The sequence below is a fragment of the Myotis davidii genome, unplaced genomic scaffold, assembly GCF_000327345.1.
Source record: "Myotis davidii unplaced genomic scaffold, ASM32734v1 scaffold290, whole genome shotgun sequence".
NCBI lineage: Eukaryota > Metazoa > Chordata > Mammalia > Chiroptera > Vespertilionidae > Myotis > Myotis davidii.
Genome location: NW_006285049.1, coordinates 7,331,977 through 7,354,833, shown reverse-complemented (window position 1 = coordinate 7,354,833; position 22,857 = coordinate 7,331,977). Strand labels below are relative to the sequence as shown.

Sequence of the window (22,857 nt, the reverse complement as noted above, 5' to 3'; positions counted from 1 at the left end):
TGATAATGGTGTCCCAGACTAACATTAGTATGCAATCAGGCATTCTATATCATCAGATTCACAGAAATTGATGTGTATGGACATATTGATTAGTAATGCTAAAGTTTTAAACAGCTATATTAGGGCCATTCTCATGATAAAAACGAAAGTAGCAATGGGAAGGGGTAGGTCTGAAGATGCTGGAACGACAGTAGAAAAGTAATGTCTCAGGGTCTCAAGGTGGAGAAGACTTGAACACCCTATTAAAATAGCTCATCTCTTTGCTTGCTATTCCCTTCCCTGCCTTATTTTCCTTCATTTATATGTACTTGATTCTGTATGTGCATGTATATTAGCATCCAGAGAATAAAAGAGGTAGTAGAAGTTCTAAAATACCTAAGAAGGATGACCTTCTTACTGCCTATCACATCACCCTGAGTTAATTCCCTACAGAACCTCTATTATTGCTGGTATATTTTATGTAATGATTATCTGTTTATTTATTTATTCCTTTCTCTCACTATATGAGATCTGGGACCTTTGTATATCTTGAATATCATAATGACTCAGTAAGTAGTCCAAGGCTGAAAGAGGAGAGCTCATGTTTCACAGTGCCGGATAGAACAGTAGAGTCTAGAATCTATTAAGGTCATGATAGAGAAAAATAAACCAAAGACATAAAGAGTGGTGTTAGTAGAGATGTGATCTATGTTCCCAGGGAAGTGGAGTTAAGAAGGGCTTATCGATGTGTGTTTGCAGGTAGAAAGAAGCAATAAACCAATAGTTGGCTCCTTATACTCATGTAAGGAGTTGTAAACTCCAAATGCTCATGAGTGAAGGAAAGACCCAGCTGAAGCTAGGAGAGTGGTCTGGGAAGAAAGGAAGAAGAGATTGAGCAGTTCAAATTGACAGTGCTTGGCCATATGTATAGGGAGAAGAAAGCGCCAAAGTAGATGCTCAGAACTCAGACATGAGCTCTGAGATAGTCAGGCCATTCTTTGATGCAGAGCACAAGTAGAGCAGCCGTTTCAGGAGAAGAGAATTATGCCTTAAGGTTTGGTATGCTGAGTTTAATGTACTGTGGACTGTGCTAACAGCCCATATGTTAATAGACTAGTCAGTGAATAGGTGGCTACAAAGCTTAAAAGAGAAAATAAGTCTGGAGATTCAAATTTGGAATCACTAGCAAATCAATACCTTCATTTTTCTCAGAACCTCCAAATTTACTTAAGTTTCTGTTAATGATTATTCCTTAATATAGAGATTTGACTCCCCTACTATTAATACACACACACACACACACACACACATACATATATATATATAAGTAATATTATTTATATTATATATATATATATATATTCCCTACTATAATAAATGTTAAGAAGAAAACATATTCTACAGTTGATGCATATTCAATGCAGCAATACCCCATCACCACTGGAGTGCAGTAAGGTTATGAAATTGCTTAGATTTATTCAATCTATTTTATGCAGCCAAGCTTGAGGACACAACTTGGAACCTGGGAGTTAATTTTCTACTACATTCTGATCCTTGGGGAAATTTTCACATTGCTGTGTGCTACAACCATCCCCAAAATGCTTCTTCTAGCCATGTAGAAATTTGTCATAATGTTGACTACCTCTGAGTGGCAGGCAGTATAAAATCTTGGGTAAGCAGTGGATCCAGACTACTTGGGTTTGAGTCCTAGCTCCCCCATTTCCTACTAATGTTACTACCCATATCAAGAGGAGATAGTAATAGTACCCACCTCAAGGGGTTGATATGTGGATTAAGTGAAACTAATAACTTTCAGTACTAGAGCAATGACTGCTATTTTTAAAATTCTAAATAAATTTTAGCTCTTTTTTTCAAAAACGTTTAGGGATTATACCATGATCTACTCATAGTAATGTTCAGTAAATACTGGTTGAACAAAAGTATTTACTGAGCATTTACTAGGCCACTTTTATAGAATTAAAAATGGTGATGGTAATGTTTAGGGAAAACCCTGCATGCTACCTAAACATGAGACATGACCAAAACATGATACCTGTGAAAGTACATGGCCAGGTGGTCTATATATGGTTAAATCAAGAAGGCCAATATTATACTGGGCTAGATTAATAGTCATTAAAATTCCTCAAGGAAATGTCATTGGACTACCTATTCATAATTGCATAAATATTGCTTCATGCTGTCATTGGTTTCTTGCATACTTATGTCCACATTACTTACGCATTATGCATTAAAAGAAATAAATAGAACTTCAGAGTTATTACTCTGAATGTATTACATTACATTCTTTACACAAAAGAAGTGTGTGTGATACTTATGAAAATGATTATTTCCTATGTCACTATTTTTTACACAAAAGACTGAGAAACAGTCTTTTAGAAGTTTTTTAATGATCAGTATAAGTGTACAATAACAAACAAGGTGGACAGAAGTATGAATATAAAGTTTCAATGAAGTAAATGTCAAATAATGTAGTAGAGATATATTATCACAGCAAAATTAGAAACAGTCCACCTGGAATTCTAAACTACATGTTGTTGTTGTTATTATTATTATTATACTCATATTATTATGATTATTATTGGCTAATATGTATCAGGTATATACTATATGCCTGGTATACTTGACACACGTTATCATCACAATAATTTTATCCCTTCCAATAACTGTTTGGTAGATTCTGTTATTATCCTTGCTTTAGAATTGAGAAACCAAGAAACAGAGATTAAAAAATAATAATAACTTGCCCAATATCAGATAGAAATTAGGGAAACTGATACTTGACCTAAGAGAGACTGACTCTGGAACCCATGCTGAACCATCACACCAATATGGGCAAAAGGCTTTACACTTTATGAGTCATTTCTCATGTATCTCATCGCATCTTTACAACCTGTCGGCAAGATCAGTGTTATTTTAGTGTTTCAGTTGCAAAAATCCACACAGGTAATAGTGACAAGGCTCAGATGGGAACCCTAGTTCTCTTTGAAATCTCATTCCTTTTCTTTCCATTAGAGTATAGTCTAATAACTTGACAATTTTTAGGAGTTCCTAAGTCAGTAAAGCAAACAATAGATGCAAAATGAAGATGGTCACCTAGTGAATACAGTGTGAAAAGGACGCTTGGTTACACATGTTTCTGTTGAACTATAACCAAGCAAATGGATAACACCTGGGAAGTATCAGAAGAATTTTTGTAAATCCATGATATTAGTTGATATTCCACAGTGTTGTGCAAAACCACCACTGGATTAGAGTCAAAATGGTGTCTTACTGTGAAAGACACCTTACTAACAGTTTTAGAAAGTCAAAAGTCAATTGACCAACTCATCCCAGTTTACCTGGGACTTAGGCTACTATTGTCCTTGCATGTCTTAGAGTTTAAGAGGTGGGGTGGGGGGAAGCATGTATATACAAATGATACCAAGTAGAGGTGATGTGTTTCTTGAGATGGATATGGATAAAATGCACTGAGATTTCAAAAGTTGAATTGTCATGAGTGCAGGGAAGATAGAGCATTTAAACTGGACTGCCAAGTATCAATAGATTGACTTGTGGTGTTTCTGAAAAATAAGATAGATGAGGTAAAATCTAGAGCAGAGCTAGGAAGATGGGGACCTATATACAGCAGTTCAGTTTTTCTGGAGCCTTTTAAAGGAAGTGTGCATTCCAGTGACTAGTTTACTCAAGACAAGGGGCCTTCCTAGGATATGGAGCTTTGAGTGCTAAGCTAGGAAAATCCCGTGGAAAAGTTGGTCATTCCTGGTGTGCAGTCTGGTACAGTGCCTATTGACTGGTTTATTAACTGATGAAGTCTTTAGCTGTGACATATAAAATCATTTCAATACTATGACAAATGAAGTTTACATTTTAACCACAACTCACCTTATTTTAAGCTTGATCTATCTTTTTAAAATTATTCTCTCTATCATTTCAGCACTTTCCATTTCTTTAGTCATCAGGATCAGGTGAAGGCATATTGCTGTAGCTCTAGCTTCCTCTGCAAGAATGTTAGCTCAGCAAATCAGCTCTAGAATTCAACCATGGAATTTGTAATTGGAGAACTGAGTTCAGATCTCTTTACTCAGTTTGACCTTGAACAAGTCACCATCTCTCTGAGCCTCAATTCTTTGTCTTCTGATTGAATATAAGATAATAAAAACTTTAGAAAAGATAAGGCAGCTAAGTGTCTACTCAACATGCCCCAGGAGCCTCTAGCAGGGATGCAGGATGGAGACTAGGAAGGAAATTTTCAAGCTAAGTGTCAAGATAGGTGATAGACCTAGTTGGAAGGTCATATGACTGAGACAAGAACATGGTAGAGTGGAGTTACCTACTGAACTGCCAGCAGAGGAAAAACAACATCAGAGCCATTGCAAAGGCAATAGAGAAGACCCACAATTTGTCTCAGTGTCACAGACTCAGGAGATTGGTGAGTCATGTTTGGATTTACCATCCCTCTGAGAGTAGGGACTGCAGCTACGTACTGCCTTGACCACCAGGGATGGGACATAGGCACAGCCTCTTTGTAAATTAGTTTTTTTTAAATGTAGCAAAAATATAGAAAACACATAAAACAAAAGTCGATTGTATGAATTATAATGTAATTGTGTAGTGAAATGCTACCCAGATCAGGAGTTAGAATTTTGGTAGCCACATCTAATTTTTTGGTGCCCCTCCTAATCACAGCCATCGCTCTTCCCCTAAAGAATAACCATTTTCTTGACTTTTTTGGTAATCACTTTCTTTTATTATTACCCAAATGATGTGCATACTTAAAATATCTAGTTTAACTCCTGTTTTTAAATGTTGTTAAATTCTCTCTTTTAATCTATAGATTTCATCCCCATCATATTTATCTCTAGTCTCTTTCTCTCTTCTCTCCCTCTTTCTTCCTCCCTCTCTCCTTTCCTCTATCTTCCTTTCCCCTTTCACAAGTTTCTTCCCCTCCCTCTCTTTCTTTCAGAAACTGGAATAGGGATCTATTTGCTTAGTTGCCCAAAGTCTGAATTTGCTGATTGTATCTTCATGCTATAGTTTAATATACTCCACTGTCCTCTATATTTTATGTAATTTGCTCACTTTTGAGAAAGGCTCTTTAAAAAGTGGTGTAACTTTCTCCTATCAAGTGGTACATACTGTCCAGTTATTGTGTGTGTATGTGTGTGTGTGTGTGTGTTTGTGTGTGTGTGAGAGAGAGAGAGAGATTAGCAACCATTAATTCTTAGTACCTATATCCATTAATTAATTTAGGATTGCTGACATGGACATATTCTATTATTCCTGGCTGGAATCTATACTAATAAAAGGGTAATATGCTAATTAGACTGGGTCGACTGGACATCTTCCAATCATCCAGTCCTCCTTCCAGACAAAGCCATGGTGGCGGGGGCCGATGCAGAGGCAGTTAGGGGTGATTAGGCCGGCAGGCAGAGGGGTTAGGGGTGATTAGGCCGGCAGGCAGAGGGGTTAGGGGTGACCAGGCAGGCAGGCAGAAATGGTTAGGGGTGATCAGGCAGGCAGGCAGAGGGGTTAGGAGTGATCAGGCAGGCAGGTGAGCAGTTGGGAGCCAGCAGTCCTAGATTGTGGGAAGGATGTCCGACTGTCGGTTTAAGCCCGATCCCACAGGGTCCTGGATTGGAAAGGGTGCAGGCTGGGATGAGGGACCCCCCACAAGGAACGAATTTTGTGCACCGGGCCTCTAGTCTATCCTATCTAATAATAGAGAAACCATTAACCATAACTTCGCTACCCTTCCCATTGGCTAATCAGCAAGAAATGCAAATTAACTGCCAACCAAGATGGCGGCTGGCAGGCAGCAGCTGAAGCAAACATGAGGCTTGGTTGCCCCGGTGATGGAGGAACCCAAGGTTCCCCGCCTGCCACAGCTCAGCTCTGAGCTCCAGATGCAACAATGTTGCAATTATAGAAGCTAAACAAACCCCAGGTACCTGCTTTCAGCCAGCGGGGCCTCAGAGCTTAGAGCGGCCAGTGATGGCAACAGAGTTTCAATTATAGAATCTAAACACACCCAGATACCTGCTTTCAGCTGGCAATGGCCTCAGAGCTGGAGCAGGTTCTCAGCTCCAGTGACAAAAAGGAAAAAAAAGAGATTGGGAGCTTCAGTCACCCACCAGCCTGAAAACAGCCCTCAGCCCCTCATCCAGGCTGGCCAGGCACCCCAGTGGGGACCCCCACCCTGAAGGGGGTGTGACCAGCTGCATGCAGCCATCATCCTGTCATCCAGGTTGGCCAGGCACCCAAGCGGGACCTCCACCCTGGTCCATATCACCCTTCAGGGCAAACCAGCCGGCCCCCACCCATGCACCAGGCCTCTATCCTATATAGTAAAAGGGTAATATGCAAACTGACCCTAACAGCAGAAAGACTGGGAATGACTGGTCACTATGACACACACTGACCACCAGGGGGCAGATGCTCAATGCAGGAGCTGCCCCCTGGTGGTCAGTGCACTCTCACAGGGGGCAGCTCTGCTCAGCCACAAGCCAGTCTGATGGCTGCCAGTACAGTGGTGGTGGTGGGAGCTTCTCCTGCCTCCTCAGCAGTGCTAAGGATGTCTGACTGCAGCTTAGGTCTGCTCCCCACTGGCAAATGGACATCCCCCGAGGGCTGCCAGGCTGCCAGAGGGATGTCTGCATGCCATCTTAGGCCCAATCCCCCAGGGAGCAGGCCTCAGCCAGCAGGTGGTCATCCCGCAAGAGGTCCCAGACTGAGAGAGGGAACAGGCTGGGCTGAGGGACCCTCCCCACCCCCCTGTCGAGTGCACAAATTTTTGTGCACTGGGCCTCTAGTATATCTACAAAAGCCTAAGTGACAATAATGACCTGTCGACCGAAACAACTGGTCAACCAGTCTCTATGACCATGTACTGACCACCAGGGGGCACGTGCTCAATGCAGGAGCTGCCCCTTCGTGGTCAGTGCACTTCCACAGCCAACCTCCTACCATCCCTTCACCCTGGCCGGCAGGCCCAATTGGCCTCGATCGGCCCCGATCACCAACCAGGCTGAGGGACCCCACCTGTGCATGAATTTGTGCACTGGGCCTCTAGTTATTCAATAAAGTGAAATGCTCTCTCATCTACTCTTTAGTTATCCACTGGAACAATTTATAGAGGAAAAGCATGATAAATGCTGAATTTCTTTTTTTATTTGTCCCTTACTTAGACCTCTTATGTATCAGTCTAGATCTTGACAAGCATGACCTATTTTAAATGCCATGCATTTTTTTTTGGGGGGGGGTTGTAAATAACACAAAGACAATTAAAATAAATAACTATATCTTGAAGTACATACCCAATGTATGTTTTCACACTTTGGCAATTTTTTTCCCAAAGATATTTGGAAAGTTAGTCATCTATTCTCTGCTTATTTTTTAATCCATATTATCACAATTATTATTACTGCTCAAGATAGAGAATATTTAATCATTTGTATTTTTTAAAAATTGTTCAGATTAACAATTATTTTCCTATTTCAAACTTATATTCTAATACCAGATTTTGTAGTTCAATCATTAAAAAAAAAAGACCCTAACCTTCGCATACTAATGAAATTTAGAGAACTTTGGAATTATGGTTCACCCTTCAATTCTATGAGATGAACCCATTAGTAGCAGAAGATTGAATCTTTCCAGGATACATAGGCCAAGGGCAGCATTTGGTAAATTATTAGAGAAGCCACCCCTGCTTTCTGAAAAAGAATAGGAGGTTGAATAAGTGAATAAAGAAAAGAGTCAGAGAGCCCTAGCTGTTTTGGCTCAGTGGATAGAGCTTTGGCCTGTGGACTGAAGGGTCCTGAGTTCAAATCTGGTCAAGGGCACATGCCTGGGGTTGTGGGTTTGATCCCCAATCAGGGGCATGCAGGAGGCCACCAATCAATTATTCTCTCTCATCATTGATGTTTTTATCTTTTCTCTCTCTCTCTTCCTCTCTGAAATCAATATATACATATATTACTTTAAAAAAGAAAAGAGCCAGAGAAATTCCTGATAGAATAATTTGAAATTGCTAACTTCACTATAATGTTCATTCTTTACTTTCTGATGACTAACAAAATGTGTTTTAAAGCTGTGATTGATTTTTCAATGAAAGCTAACTATGAAATATGAGAAAAAAACTACAATAAGCAATGATAACTTAAATAATTGTTTCCTACTTAGCTTTCAAACTGTGTCACATAAAGAGGTTTTATCAGTGGAGGAAATAAACACTTTCACTGATACATGAGTGAACCATCCTTGCCTTACTGCATTCTGATTCCTTGATCTGACTTTTTAATGTACAGAATTTAATCACCTGAAAATAATTCCTTCACAGCCCAGCAATACAGAATCCTTCAAATAGATAGGCAATGCTTACCTATAGGATGTGAACTCTGGCATAAGAACACTTCATGGGAAGTAGTGTAGAGACTCAGAGAAAATTAAAGTTTTTAAAAACACCAAACATATATATTTTACAACTGCCCCTACAGGATTGCTTCTGTTTGTGACCACCATTAATTCTCATAAAGAGCCCCTTAAATACCTTCTTGAAAGCATTCTTTCTATAAAGGAGTCAAAATAATTAATATGACTACAAGTGGTTTCTAACTTGCAGGAGGTGCTGGTGAACTTTGTTCACATGCATTGCTTCCAATTATGATGCCACTTTCATGTAGGTCACTCGGCTTGGCTCCCATCCAGGCCGTTAGGTGAAATTAGGCCCAGGAAATCGGATTATTACATCCCAAGGGAAAAGTCTGATAAGCAGCAGATGATTGCTCATCTCCTTGCTCCTTGCTGGTGTTGAGGTGTTGCTAGTTGCAAAGCCAATTTGTTAACAATTAGTACTCATTAGAATCACTTCCTGCTATCAATTCTAGACATTTGACAAAGCACTTTTAGGAAATTGGACCCCCAAAAGTAGCTATCCATAAGTGTTAAGCAATTAAAAATCTACAATATCCAATGTAATTCCTAACCAGAGTCATCAGTTTCCAAGTAATTATTTTCGCTTTGGAACCCACCTGCTATCCTGTCCAGTTTAAGGATGTGCCGTAACAAGGATATACTTCTTAATTAGCAGAGGTCGTGGCTAAGTCAGGAGAAGAACAAAAGGAATTTTCTTTCATTATCTACGTTAGCTATTTGTAGTATATCTTTAAGGGACAAAAATTGCCAGTTTGCAATACAATGCATATATTTGTGAGTGTGAAATTAAATGCATTACTTCTGTTATCTAAATATGTAAGCTTAGTTTTTAAGTCTGTGTTCACCTTTGTGCATTATGAACACGAAATATAGAATCATAAATGGAAGTCATTGTGCATTATGTTAGAATTTAAATATTGCCAATGTCAGCTTTCTGAAATGTTATATATGACTTTAATAAAATTAGCATAAATACTATATGCAATTAAACTTTTTTCAGAAAAGGCATTATATTTATCTAATGTTTCAATATAGATCTATGTGCATTACAGTGCTTCAAATTCATATTCAGTAGATGTGCTCTTATTATCTAATTAAAATATATATTATCTCTACAAGTATCATCTACTCATACCGTCCTAAATGTTCTTTATTTAGACTAAGAAAATATGCCTCATTTTCTCTCTAAGAAATAATGGTCATTGCATATAAACTATTCAGTTATTTTTCAGGATCAGAATTAAAACTGAATGACACCCCCTATATCTCCTGTTCATTTCCCATATCACTCCCCAATTTTTCCCTTGCCTCTGTGTTTATTTTATAAATTTAAATAATTGCTCTTATTCATCTTTCTCTAGACTTAATAATGCTGAAAAATTTCTTCTAATGGTTGCAAAGCACAGAGATGTGAACTAAAGATGTTTCTTTTTTAAAATTTCTTATCCCCATATTAAAAGCTTATATCGATGGAGAAATGAAGTGTATGTTCTTTTTTTGAAATGCCCTATGCTCACCCCTCTATCCTTAATAAACAGAGATGGTATTGACACAAGTGAATTTTGTTTAACCACACTACATTTGCTTCTTAATTAGTGAATATTCATCTGTCATCAGCAGCAGCTATGACACCCCTCCCTGCTAACATGTTCTGTTATAAATAATCAATGAGGCACTATTAATATTCATGAGCTGGAATCTGTGTAGTCATGTGCACTGATGCAGAGACAGGGGGAGTGTTGCCATGAACTGACTGGAAACTCCGTGTGTGTATCCGAGAGTGCAAGATACTTAGGGAAAGCGGAGAAGAGCATGCTGCTACGCATCAGCCCGGCTTGTGCTTCCAGCTAACAGCGGTTTGTCTGTTTCTGGACTGAAGTGACTGATGAAAAACAGTAGTCAAGTCTGGAGGGTGATTCCCTTTCAGTTCACTTGCCTTTCAGTTCTGGGGGAATTAGAAGATTGGCTCTCTCTCTCTGCATCTTAGAATGGGCTGCAATTTGTGCACTTTTCAGAAAAGAGAGGAACACTACAAACTGCTGTATGAAGTTTCCCAGGTGAGTGCAGGGTCTGAGACCAGCAACCAAACAGCCCGGCTTTGTGTTTGTCTGAAAGATGGTCAGTGAATTGTGGCTAGCTTTATGTTTTCTTTCAGGAGATTTCAGGATTGAGGGCAGACTTGCTGCTTGTGGGCTTTTTATTTGGGTTTTGGGTGGCAGTTTTCAGCTTCCTCGCCACTCCCCCTCCAGATGACTTCCTGTGGGATTCTTTTTAACATTGTTTTGTATCTACTGCCAAGATGTCAGTCAAGTAAAAGAAGTAACACTGAGATCCGTGTTTGTCATATTTTGAGGCTCCTCTTTCATTTTGGAATAGTTGTTGACATTTAAAAATCAAATGGCTTATTGTCTGCATAAATATTGGTATTTAATAGGTCTGTGAGCTCAGTTATTTTGAATAGACAGGAAAAGTTTCTTGCCAAATCTTGTTAGCCAGAGGAATTATTTGATTAATTAGGAATTTTTGCTTTGGTTTAAGAGGAGGACCTAGTACATTTGTATTATAATGAGAGGGGAAACATCTGATATCTCTTGGCTTAAAAATGAGATAAAGAAATTTTCTTATCACTTGTTTGTGGATCTTTTTTTGTAATTTTTGCCTGTTTAGAACTAAGAAATTAATTTCCAGAGCTTGTTGAATATCTGTATGTGTCTTAAGCAAAGGTGTATAAATTCAGATGTCTCTTCCATGTATATCTGAGGGCTTTTCAGAATAAAAATAAGAAAACTATATCCATCACCTTCGTAGTGTTTATAGAATTGTATTAATTCACCATTTTATTTAGGCAGGTTGTTTTTTCTGGAGGTGTATGCTCATGTCCAAATTTCTTGTTTGTCAAAAGAAAGTTTATTTCTCCATTCTTTCCGTTGGTCCAGATGTGACATACTCTACTCTTGTGTTTAGACCATATTGTTGATGAAAGACAATGTTTGGGATGCTGGTGGGCTGGGCACGGCAGCCGCCAAGTGCCCACAGCCTACTGGTTCCCTCCGATTTCCCCCTAACGTGATTCATTTCACAGTGGGCTCATTACAAAGTGGATTTGCTGCACATGAAACAGCCTCCTCAGTTGCAATGTTAATGCACATTTTCATGGTAATGTGATCAGAGGCTCATTAGCCAGTTTCCAAAATGATCCTCTGCATTAATTAAATATAAAAATGACTCCTTTATCACCAGAGAGAGGGAAGAGAAGATTAACATTGTTAATTACACCAGGAGCAGTACCTTTTGGCTTCATTTTTTTTACTACAAACTTGCAAGGATAGGCTAAAATAATCCTCACTTCATAGACAAGCTCTCCTCCACTCTGACTCATGAAAACAGTCTCTAGGTGGAACACTTTCCTTTAGTTTGGTTTGTTGGAGTTGGAGTTCTAGCATTGTTTTCCTTTGGATAGTAGAGGAGCAGGGGAGTGGTTTAATCAACCTGTTTTTTTTTCCCCTTGAACTATTAAATTGATATAAAAGTATAATACGGAAGAAGTGGTAGGTGGCATCCTCCCTGAATTTGCCTAGGTTAAGCTGTTTATATTCTACTAAGAAATCAAGCAGGATGACTGCATCCAGAAAGGACCACTGTGTTTGGTAAGGTGCAGGAGCCTTTGTTGTGGGTTTTTTAAATGCTTGCCTGTGAGTTTTGGCTTTAAGTGCTTCCTAAATCTTGTAAAATTAGATAAGCCATACTCTTTATTGCCTCCACCTGTACCCCCCACACACACACACATATTTATTTTTCTCTACTTCTGAGTTGCAGTACTTATGATCTTTAATAAAGGGGTTGAAAAATGAAGTATTCGCTTCCATTGAACTGGCTTTTATTAGATAAGTTAAAACCCCAGCTTAAAGGTCTTGCATGTCTTTTCCAAGGGGAGCCCCCCTACAGTTTGTCCCCAGCTTTGCGTCCTATTTTATTGAGTTAATGGAATAGATAAGATATCAAAGGGAACCAGGGATAGGCTCATATAATACACTGGAGCCCCGTGTGGTGCTGCAAACTAGTTTCTATTTTTATTTGGAGGAGCAGCAGCTCAGAGCGCACATGAAAGTGAGCGCATTTTTAACCAGGTGTTCACAAGGGCACATAGCTGCCCCCATTAGAGAGGATACTATTTACAAACGTGACTTGAGATTGGAAGCCTGAGTGTCCCTAGCTGGTACGTTCCAGTGAATTAGCACACAAAAACATTAACACCTGATTGTCCAAATCATATGTGCTTATGGACTTGTAGCTCTCAGATCACCTGCCCTTCTGTTTCTTTTGTTATTATTTCTTAAAAAGCTAAGGCGAATGAAAGTTTATCAGGGCATGTGATAAATTTAAGATTAGCAGTGAATACCAAACGCACAGCCAACAGTAAAATGTCTATTTTTTCTATAATAGAATCATGATATTACACTTTTCCCCCATTTTCTTCCTAGCTTTAGCAATCTGATGATGTGGGACAAGTAGAACACAATTTCAGTTTTATAACTGCAGTAAACAAAAGCAAATGTGCTCCCTTGGGAATATGGTGGAACAATCAGAATGATGTGCTGAGGTGTGAAATGAGGTCAAGTTTATATTTTGTTGCTTTTTCTTGCTCTCATAGAGGAGCTAAGAATTTCAGTTGGCAGAGGAGAAGGAATGTCACCTCAAGAAATTTATTTTCAGCTGGAGTTGAGCCAATCAGGCTCCAGGATAAACACAGATGCAAGAATCTAGGGTTTGGGTAGATCCACCTATTTTCACACCAGGCAGTTCTCAAGCCTCTTTCTACATCTGCTAACTTTTATGTGTGCCATAGGCACAAGTGTAATCTGCAGGGATTTATTTTATTCAAAGTAGGTTATTTATTAATCTCTTCAGAATTAATAAAGGGGTAATTTGAAAAATGCCTTTCTGTTGACTCAAATGGAATTGCCTATTTTGTATTAATCTGATTAAATAGCCAACTGGGCTAAGAGAGCCACAGTAGCTTGCTAGGCATTTCTGACCTAATAACAGTTTCATTTCTGTGAGAGTGTATGGTAATGCCTAAATCTGTTGATTTTTTTAATTGGATTTTTCATAGATAAATCAAGTGTAACTTTTTGATTGATTAAATAATGGAAATTATCTATGGGGTGGCCATTGGTGTTAAATAATGTTGTCAAAATATGGGCAAATGTTTAAAAGTTCATACTGTTACCAAAAAACTGTTAAGATTTCATTAAAATCTCATATTGTGATATGCAAATTTCTTCTCTTACTCACTTTCCAAATCAGAGAAGAGAAAGAGAAATAGCCAGAATCTCAGGAAAATCAGGAGTAGAACAGTCCTCACTCTCCAGAAAATATCACTGATGTGACCACTGTCCTCTTCTAAGTGGAAATAGTTGATTTGCTCATTTGACTGGCTTGGTTCAAAGGTCTCCCCACAGCCTGCTCCCATGAACCAGTAACATAAAATGAAACAGAACCTGCATTGAAACTAACAATAATCACAATATTGACAGCAAGCAATTGGCCATGAGCACTTACATCATTCCGGTCACTGTGCTAAGCACTTTTCCCCTAAGCATCATTTTATTTAATCCTCACAAAAAAAACAATAAGGATAGCATCCCATAATTTTAAAATATGTTAAAGTCTCCTTTATTATACAACAAATTTCTTGAATCTCATCATCCTTCTCTAGTTACTACCCCCGCCCATATCCCTCAGAAATTTGTTTTGTCATATACTATGTAAACCCAACTCATAATGTCTTCTTTCTCCAATGTTAATCTTTCCCCATATTGCTTAGCAGAAGTAAAGGTCTCACCATCAATAAAACATATAAACACTGAATTAAAGGGGATACTTCTGTCTTCTTCATCCGCACAGTGACCTTCTAGCAATTGTGTTTCTGCACATTGCCCAGCATCAACTCCTGCCTTACCTACAGCACATTTTTTTAACTTAAATTAACTCTCTGATATAATGGTAATAGCTTTCCCACTTAGAATTAGTAGTGTGCCAATCCACCCTGATTGCTGTAGCTGGAATAATATTTCTTGAAAGAACCCAATGGCTCTGAATTCCTATAAAATGAAGTACAGCTTATTACAGTATATTCAAGGACCTCCTGAGCTTGTCCTAATGCAACTTATAATCCCTCTAGACCAGTCTTTTTACTTTTCTCTTTAAGTTGGTTTACCAACCTGCAACCTTATAACTTAGTTCTTTTTCTTCGGCCTCTGTAGAATACCCTTTATATCTACCAAAGAGAAAGCAAGAAGACTTTAAGTAGATTGGGGAACTTGGAGGTCTCTGCTCCACTAGATCTAGAAAGATCAGGTCTGCAGAAAAAATCAGAGACACTTCAGAAATAAGGACATGGGCCATGAGAAAGAAAATTCTAAAGAATAAATTACAGATCTTCAGAGGGCCTTATTTTCCCAGTTCCATTACATTCCCATAATAAATCCCTATTTATTTTAATTTGCCTGAATGATGTCTGTTCATTACAATCAAAAGAACGAATGAGGACACATTATCATATCTTGCTTTTGTCGACCACCTGGTGGGTGCCTTAAATTCTAGACATGCAGTTCAGTTCAATAAACTTTCAGTAAGCTCCAGTTTCCAGTATGTGCCAAGTCCTGATCTTTGCCAAGGGGAACACTAAGACAAATGTGACAGTCCTTGCTTTTGAAAAACAGACACTCTGGTAGCAAAAGAGAGACACATATGCAGAGAATCCTATATAATCCTTTATAATAAAAGTCTAATATGCTAAGTGTCTAGTCATCCATTCAACCAATCAAAGCAAAATATGCTAATGATATACTAAGGCTGCTCAATAGATCACTATGATGTGCACTGACCACCAGGGGACAGACAGTTGACTGGTCAACCAATCACTATGACGTGCACGGACCACCAGGGGGCAGACGCTACGACTGGTGGATTAGCTTGCTGCTGAGGTCTGGCCAATCAGGACTGAGCAAGACAGGCCGGACATGCCCCGGAGTCCTCCTGCAGTCCTTCCACAGCTGGCCAACCTCCCGCGTCCCTCCCTGGCCCCAATTGTGCATCAGTGGGGTCCCTCGGCCTGGCCTGTGCCCTCTCGCAATCCAGGACCCCTCGGGGGATGTGGGAGAGCCAGTTTTGTCTTCTTCACTGGCCGAATTCATGCACAGGGCCTCTAGTCTATATATATAAAAAGCCAGAGACGGTAATGCCATCACGACCATAATGACCTAACAACTGCAGCCAGCGAACCAGCCTGATCCAGGCCACATTGCCCCCAACACCTTGATCAGGGCAGGGCCAGCTGGCCAACTTCCTTGGCTGGCAGAAATTTTGGGTCCAGGGACCTTGGAGTTGCTCGGTCTCAGTCTTGGGCAGCTACGCGGACAAAGCTCTCCTTTGGTGGAAGTGGACCCAGGATCAGGGTACTGGACCCAGGGGGATGGAGTGGGGAGGCTTTCCTGGTGGACACAGCAGTCCCGCTGACCACACAAAACACCTGGGCATCTGGCTCCAGTCAGAACAGTGGCAGGAATAGAGGGCACAGGGTGCAGGGGGCAGCGGCACACAGGAGCCAGGAGGTGCAAGGCCCAACGTGGGCTCTTAGTTTGCCCACTGGGCCCAGCAGCACCAGCAAGTGGGCCATGACGTGCATCCAGGCACTGGGCCATAGACAGGAGGGGAAGCGCAGATGGGAGGGGAAGCGAGCCAGGTGGGCAAGGCCCCGCGTCAGACAGAGCCCTGAGAGACATGTGCGGGGCCGGAGCTGGAAACCCTGGCAGGGTGGGTGGGGCTGCAGCCCCGTGCCTTTTCAGCCTTGGCCATGAAATTCAGAGGTCAGCCCCACTTCAAGAGAGAGGACATGGCAGAAAGTGGCAAGGCCACAAGAGGGATAGGAAATGTTGTGGCCATCTTCAGGAAACACAGCTGCCATGGTCATCAGTAACTATGAACAGATAATCTTTGTTCTCAGTTCTACAGAAGAGGAAGCTGAGACTCAAAGAAGGGAGCCTTCTGCAACACCTCACCCGCTTCTCAGACCTGACCCTGTGTCGCATTGTTTTCATTGAAAGTATAGTTTCCAAATGTTTTTAGATCTTTGCTATTTTAGGCAGGAAAGAATTTAGCACAGGGCATTGGTGCTTGGGAAACCATTGGAAAGCTGAAGGAGTGGGTATTAGGCTGGGCCCCTAGGAAAGACTCTCCGCCCAGTGGGAGGAGCTGCCCCCTCAGCCACATTGAATTCTAGGACACTCTGGCACAGCTGTGACCCGAGGATCAGGAAACTGCTGCCCCTGCAAGTGCCCTCCAGCTCCCACAAAACAGGTCACCTGGCACTGCCTCTGCCACAACTCCCTCCACATCTCTGCAAACATGATCACCAGCAGCAAATAGCCCAAACTGCGAGAAGATGCCTCTACCCCACTTCTTCCTTCAAAATATTGTGCAAGTGCATCCAATTGGCAGAAACTAATTCATATCCAGAAACCTAGCTTCAAAGGAGTTTGGGCAATTTCAGACTTTGATCTAAGAGTTAGATCTTGCCAATGTACCTCATGTGCCTGATATTGATAAAAATGGGGCCCGGCTGGTGGGGCTCAGTGATTGAGCATCAACCTATGAACCAGGAGGTCATGATATGATTCCTGGTCAAATTTCTGGCTTGATCCTCAGTAGGGGCATGCAGTAGGCAGATGATCAACGATTCTCATTATTAATGTTTCTACCTATCTCTTCTTCTCCCTTCGTCTGAAATAAATAATTTTTTTTAAATGGGGTCATGCTGTATATATATGTTATAATGAGTTTTTCACTCCATAAATCACTAATGTCTTTCCTGTTAAAACCATACTTAGAGAACATTTTTTTTATCATTCATTTTAATTGATCTTAGAAGAAGGGAGAGAGAGAGAAATATTGTTCCATTGTTTCCTGCATTCACTGGACTGGGTATTGAGTCTGCAACATGGGCATGTGCCCTGACTGGCAACTGATCCACCAATTTCTGGTATATGGGACGATGCTATACTGGTAATCTGACCCCAAATTCCAGCCTCCAGAACTGTGAGAAAAATACATTTCTGTTGTTTAAGCCACACAAATTTATGATATTTTTTATGACTGTCTGAACTGACTAATCTATACTAATAAAAGGATAATATGCTAATTAGACCAGGTCGACCAGACATCTTCTGGTCATCCTTCTAGACAAAGCCATGGTGGCAGGGGCTGAGGCAAAGGTGGCTAGGGGCGATCAGACTGGCAGGGGAGCAGTTAGGGGTGATCAGACCGGCAGGGGAGAGCAGTTAGGAGCAATCAGGCAGACAGGCAGAATAGTAAGGGGAGATCAGGCTGGCAGGCAGGTGAGTGGTTAAGAGCCATCAGTCCCGGATTACAAGAGGGATGTCTGACTGCCGGTTTAGGCCCAATCCCGCAGTCGGGCAGTTGGACATCCTCTGAGGGGTCCCGGATTGGAGAAGGTGCAGGCTGGGCTGAGGGACCCCCCCTCCCCTATGCACAAATTTCATGCACTGGGCCTCTAATCCAATAGAGTGAAGAGCTAATATGCTAATTAGACCAAACAGCAGAACTACCATCCGGATAACCTTCTGGAAGAAGCTGGGTTGCGAGGGCAGGCCGGGACTGTGAGGGCTGGCCGAGGCAGTTGGGGCCAAGCCCCTTGCACAAATTTCATGCATCAGGCCTCTAGTTTTTATATAATATGGTAAATAAAGCATTGAATCAACAGAGTTATTCACAGGCATTTATAGCAGTACAAAGGTATTCAACACGGTGGGGGATTAAGGAGCTGGGGAGGAAAACAAAAAGTTGGAAGGATAAAGAAGTCCATGACATTGAGTATGGGAACTACAAGGGATATGTGTTTTTTAAACCTAGAGTGGTCTGAGTAGTGGACAAGACTGGACTCTAGACTGTCTTCTATGCCCCTAGTGTTTATTATTTTGTTTGTTTTTGAAACAGAGAGATCACTCTGATAATAGTTTAGAGTGTGGACTTGGTTGTGGTGTGTGTTGGGGGGCTGATTGGGCTTGAGTTGAGGATGGTGTACTACAGCCAGACCACAATGAGAGAGACCAATTTGGAGTCTGTTACAAAGAGTAAGTTAGTAGTAGAAACAATGTAAATGGGAAGACAGAATTGAGGCCCATAAGGTCAATTCCATGGTTTCTGGCTTGTGAGATGGGAGGTATAGTAAATTTATGGAGAGAAGAAACTAGAGATGGGAAATGAGTTCTGAGGAAAGGAGAGAAGGCTGTTGAGTTCAGTTATGAGCTATCCAAGCAACACCCTACACACAGTGAATGTTTGAAACAAAATCTTGGTGTATGTATGTTTGTTAGATGAGATCACCCAGAAAGATGTAAAAAGTGTGGAGAAAAACTGAAAACTGAGAGAGTTGTGAGCCAAGCATATAATATTGAGGAACAGGCAAAGGGGAAGAAAGAAAAGGAGAAATAGTGAAATTATTATAGAGTGAGATTGAGAATGAGCTGTGAGAGAAACCAAGAGATTTTTTTAAAGGAGTGGCTGGTGTGGTCAAACACATTAGAGTGTATGACAAGTAAGAACTGCATTGTCTCTGGGTTGCAAAGATGTCAATGGCTACTCAGGTCTCTCTTCAGCTGCTGAGAGTGATGTCAGAGGAACTCTCGTAGCTGCAGAGAGCACCCTCCCCAAGGCTATTCCCCTCCCAGGAAGCCAACATCCAATGACTGATTGATGCAAGGGCATAAAGTCTGGCCATCTTTGCCTGAATGGGAACACTCTGAATGGCAATTCCAGCTCTAGAGCTTTTGGCAACTGTTGGGCCTGCATCACAATTTGGTTCTTCTGCACAATGCTGCTTCTTTATTCTCCTTTCTACAAAGGAAATAACTCCTTAACAAACATCTTGCACACTAAACACTGTCTCAGAGTGTTGGCTTTGGAAAACTTAACCTGGACAGAGGTCACTGGTAACAATTACATAGCATTTTAATACAGAATTGTGGACAAAATCCAGAAAGTGGTGGATTAAAAAAGGGGGGGGCGCATTGCACTTTGAAAACGTTTTTCTGAGATATGGCAGTTTATCAAAAGTAGAGTCACTGCTTATACTGTAGTACAGTTTCACCTTTGTTTGAAATGCAAAATTATTTAAAATTGTGAATTTTAAAAATGAAAGTCATCTTTAATTTAAAAGGTAAGATAAATTGATTTTACATGTTGAGCTATGAAAACAAGACAGTAGTTATGATGTAATGATTAAAAAATAAAATGTACATATGGGTAGAATCTTCCTTATCTAAGACTTCTGAAGAGTGTTACTGATATACAAAAAGCCTTTTGTGAAGATAAATATTTTAATGATTGCAATTAATTTATAGGTTTAATGAGTGAAGTGTGTTTTCCTACTAGTAGAATCAGAAGATCAGATATTTTATTAAAATGTATACATTTAACTTGTTTATATTTTACCACTTATTGATCTAGACCTAGGAGAAGATCAACTATCTCTAATTGAAATACTATAAGAAAGCATTTTTACTGATTCCATCCTATATAATAAAAGGGTAATATGCAAATTGACCCTAACAGCAGAACGACTGGGAATGACTAGTCACTGTAACACACACTGACCACCAGGGGGCAGACGCTCAATGCAGGAGATGCCCCCTGATTGTCAGTGCACTCCCACAGGGGGAGCTCTACTCAGCCACAAGCGAGGCTGTGGTGGCGGAAGCCTCTCCCAACTCCTCAGCAGCATTAAGAATGTCAGACTGCAGCTTAGGCCTGCTCCCCGCTGGCAAGTGGACATCCCCCGAGGGCTCCCGAGCTGCCAGAGAGATGTCTGGTTGCCAGCTTAGGCCCAATCCCCTGGGGAGCCGGCTTAAGCCAGCAGGTGGTCATCCCCCGAGGGGTCCCAGACTGCGAGAGGGCACAGGCCAGGCTGAGGGACCCCCCTGAGTACACAAATTTTTGTGCACCGGGCCTCTAGTATTATATGTAAAGGGACATGTTGCTAAAAGTTTAGCTGATATACATGCTAAGAAGTCTGACTCTTCAATTTACCTGAATGCTGGTTAAGTAGGATAATCTGATTAGAAAATGCTTTAATTTCAATTTTTGTTGAAAATATTTCTAAAACATATTATCTTATTTACATAATTACTTAACATATGCACATTTGTTATTCATTTTCAGTCACATTAGACAGTAACAAATGAGCCTCATAGCTTTAGCAAAGAGTGATTTCTGAACTTTACAAGTGGAACTATTTTTGAAGATTAATTGGTAAGTGAAAAAATTCTTCCACAACAGCCAATTATGGTCCAGTACATTCATTGTACATAAGTATACTTTTACATATTGAATTTTCACAAGTCATTTAATAGACATTCAATCAATCTTATTAAATGATTAAGGAAGGCACAAAAGTTAAATCACTAGAGGCCTAGTAGAGGCCCCTGGATTGTGGTTCTATGAAGGATCCCCACTCTTTAACTGTTTATGATCCATGAGGGAAAGACGAACAAGGATTAGACTCAATCATTTAGTCTTTTGCAAACACTACTAGTATATTCTCCCATTATCCATCCTAGGGCACATAGCATAAGAATTTTAGGTATTAGTCTTAATATATGTCGTATTCTTTTGACATGAGAATTTAAGTACCACTGGGTGCTAATTTTGTCTTTAAATTTAGGATTCTGGGCAATTCAAGTGCAGCTGAATAGTGTGTTTCTCAGATCTAACTGCAACATTTCCCAAGTCATCCACATAGCTTGTCCCTTCTCCATCTCCCTTCCAGCTATATTCATTTCTTCTTGCTTAATTCTATCACTCTCAGTGTGGAATAAAAGCTTTAAAAAGGTTGTTAGGAAGAATTCATTGTTTCCTTCAACAAAAAGCTAAAAAGGTAGCAGCCCTATATTCTCCTGTGTCTCAACATATAACATCTAATTGCTAATTTGTGCTGTTCTGTAACAAGCTGTAAATCTTGCTTTATGGTTGTTTGGGTCCCGGTGAAGTATTCTCCCCCTCAGCCCCTCCCTATTCTGCTTGATATAGCTTTTTAGAAATACTGTAGGAATTTTTTTTAGAAACTTACTCTCATCTCAGTGGAAATTAGGTTTTTCTGAATTAACCTCTAACTTCCAAGCCTCTTAAGGGTTTGTGTCAGGTATCTTTATTTATTATTTTTAGAGACTCTTTCAAGGGTATGTGTACAAAGAAAATTTCTAAAATACTTAATATGGTGTAAAAAATAATGAATCCATAGATGAACAACTACTATTGTAATCACTGACACTATTTTTTTCCTTTAATTAAATCATGGTATTCAATTCAGATATTAATATTTTTTAAATAAAGGAAAGTTTAGAAACCAATTACTCTTGTGTCTTTTTTTGTGCTCTGTACTGTGCTAGATAGCAACAGGGGACCAAAAAAAAAAGGCCTAAGCTAAAAGGACAGTCTTCAAGGTGATGTATTATCATGAAACGATTAGAGGCTCAATGTGGAAATGCGTGGCCCTCACACCGTGGACAGTGCAGAGAGAGGACAGCTCTGTAAGGGTCTTGTGGAACAGCTTAACAGTAGTCCTCATTTGGAATGGCCTCTGGTAGGAGCCGAGGTTCATGGGTATACTATAATAATTCAGCATGACTATTATAGTATACCCATTAAGTTGAAGGTAATATGTTTGCTGTCCAGGATGTATTGTGAAAGCAAAGTCATAGAAAGATGACTAATAGAACCTATTTGAGGGGAAATGGGAGAAACAACTGACTAAAACAGGATATGGAATGAGAGTGGTTAAGTGTCTTGATCTCTATGCAAAAATGAATGGATTTGGTGCCATAATCACTACGGAGTATTATACACCCTGAAGTTGTAAAAAGTTGCAATCAAGTAAAGTCTCTGAAGTCGATTTAAATAATAGAATATGTGCAAATGTTGTTTGCTTGGTACTTTATTCAGAAGAGTCCAGCCATGCTGAGTTGACCCACAATGGATAGATCTTGCCATTCACACCTTAAGTATGCTCTGTATTTCCTTGTCAACTCATATTTATGTTTGAAATTGGTTTTGTCTATGTGATTGTGAGCCTCAATGTTAAGACAGCATGAAAAATAGTGAAAACATATTACTCAGTTGGCACGTGGGGTATTACTATTTGGTGAGTATGCTGAATACCAATCACAGTGGAGAGTCTCTCTGTGTAGAAGAAAGAACAAAGGCTTTGGAATCAAGAACAGCACCATTCATTTCCCCGACAATGGTGAGCTAGCTACTTAACTTCATTTAGCCTTTGTTTAATTGATTAATAGTCCTCTTGAAGTGTTTTTGTTGAGCATTAAATTAGATTATATATGTAAGGGGTAATAC

At 40.2% G+C, this 22,857-nt stretch overlaps 1 protein-coding gene across 2 annotated transcripts in view; it reads left to right on the top strand.

Annotated features, from left to right (window-relative positions):
* Window positions 1-22,857, top strand: part of PDZRN4 (PDZ domain containing ring finger 4) — a 338,807-nt gene that overhangs the window by 191,104 nt on the left and 124,846 nt on the right. Inside the window, exon 1 of one of the 2 annotated variants that reach the window (XM_006755546.2) lies at window positions 10,161-10,487. The exons of the other annotated variant lie outside the window; for it this stretch is intronic. Coding sequence (XP_006755609.1) covers window positions 10,419-10,487 — 69 coding nt within the window. The 5' untranslated portion in view covers window positions 10,161-10,418. Of the gene's footprint in view, window positions 1-10,160; window positions 10,488-22,857 lie in introns of those variants that run through there. 2 annotated transcript variants of the gene reach the window in all.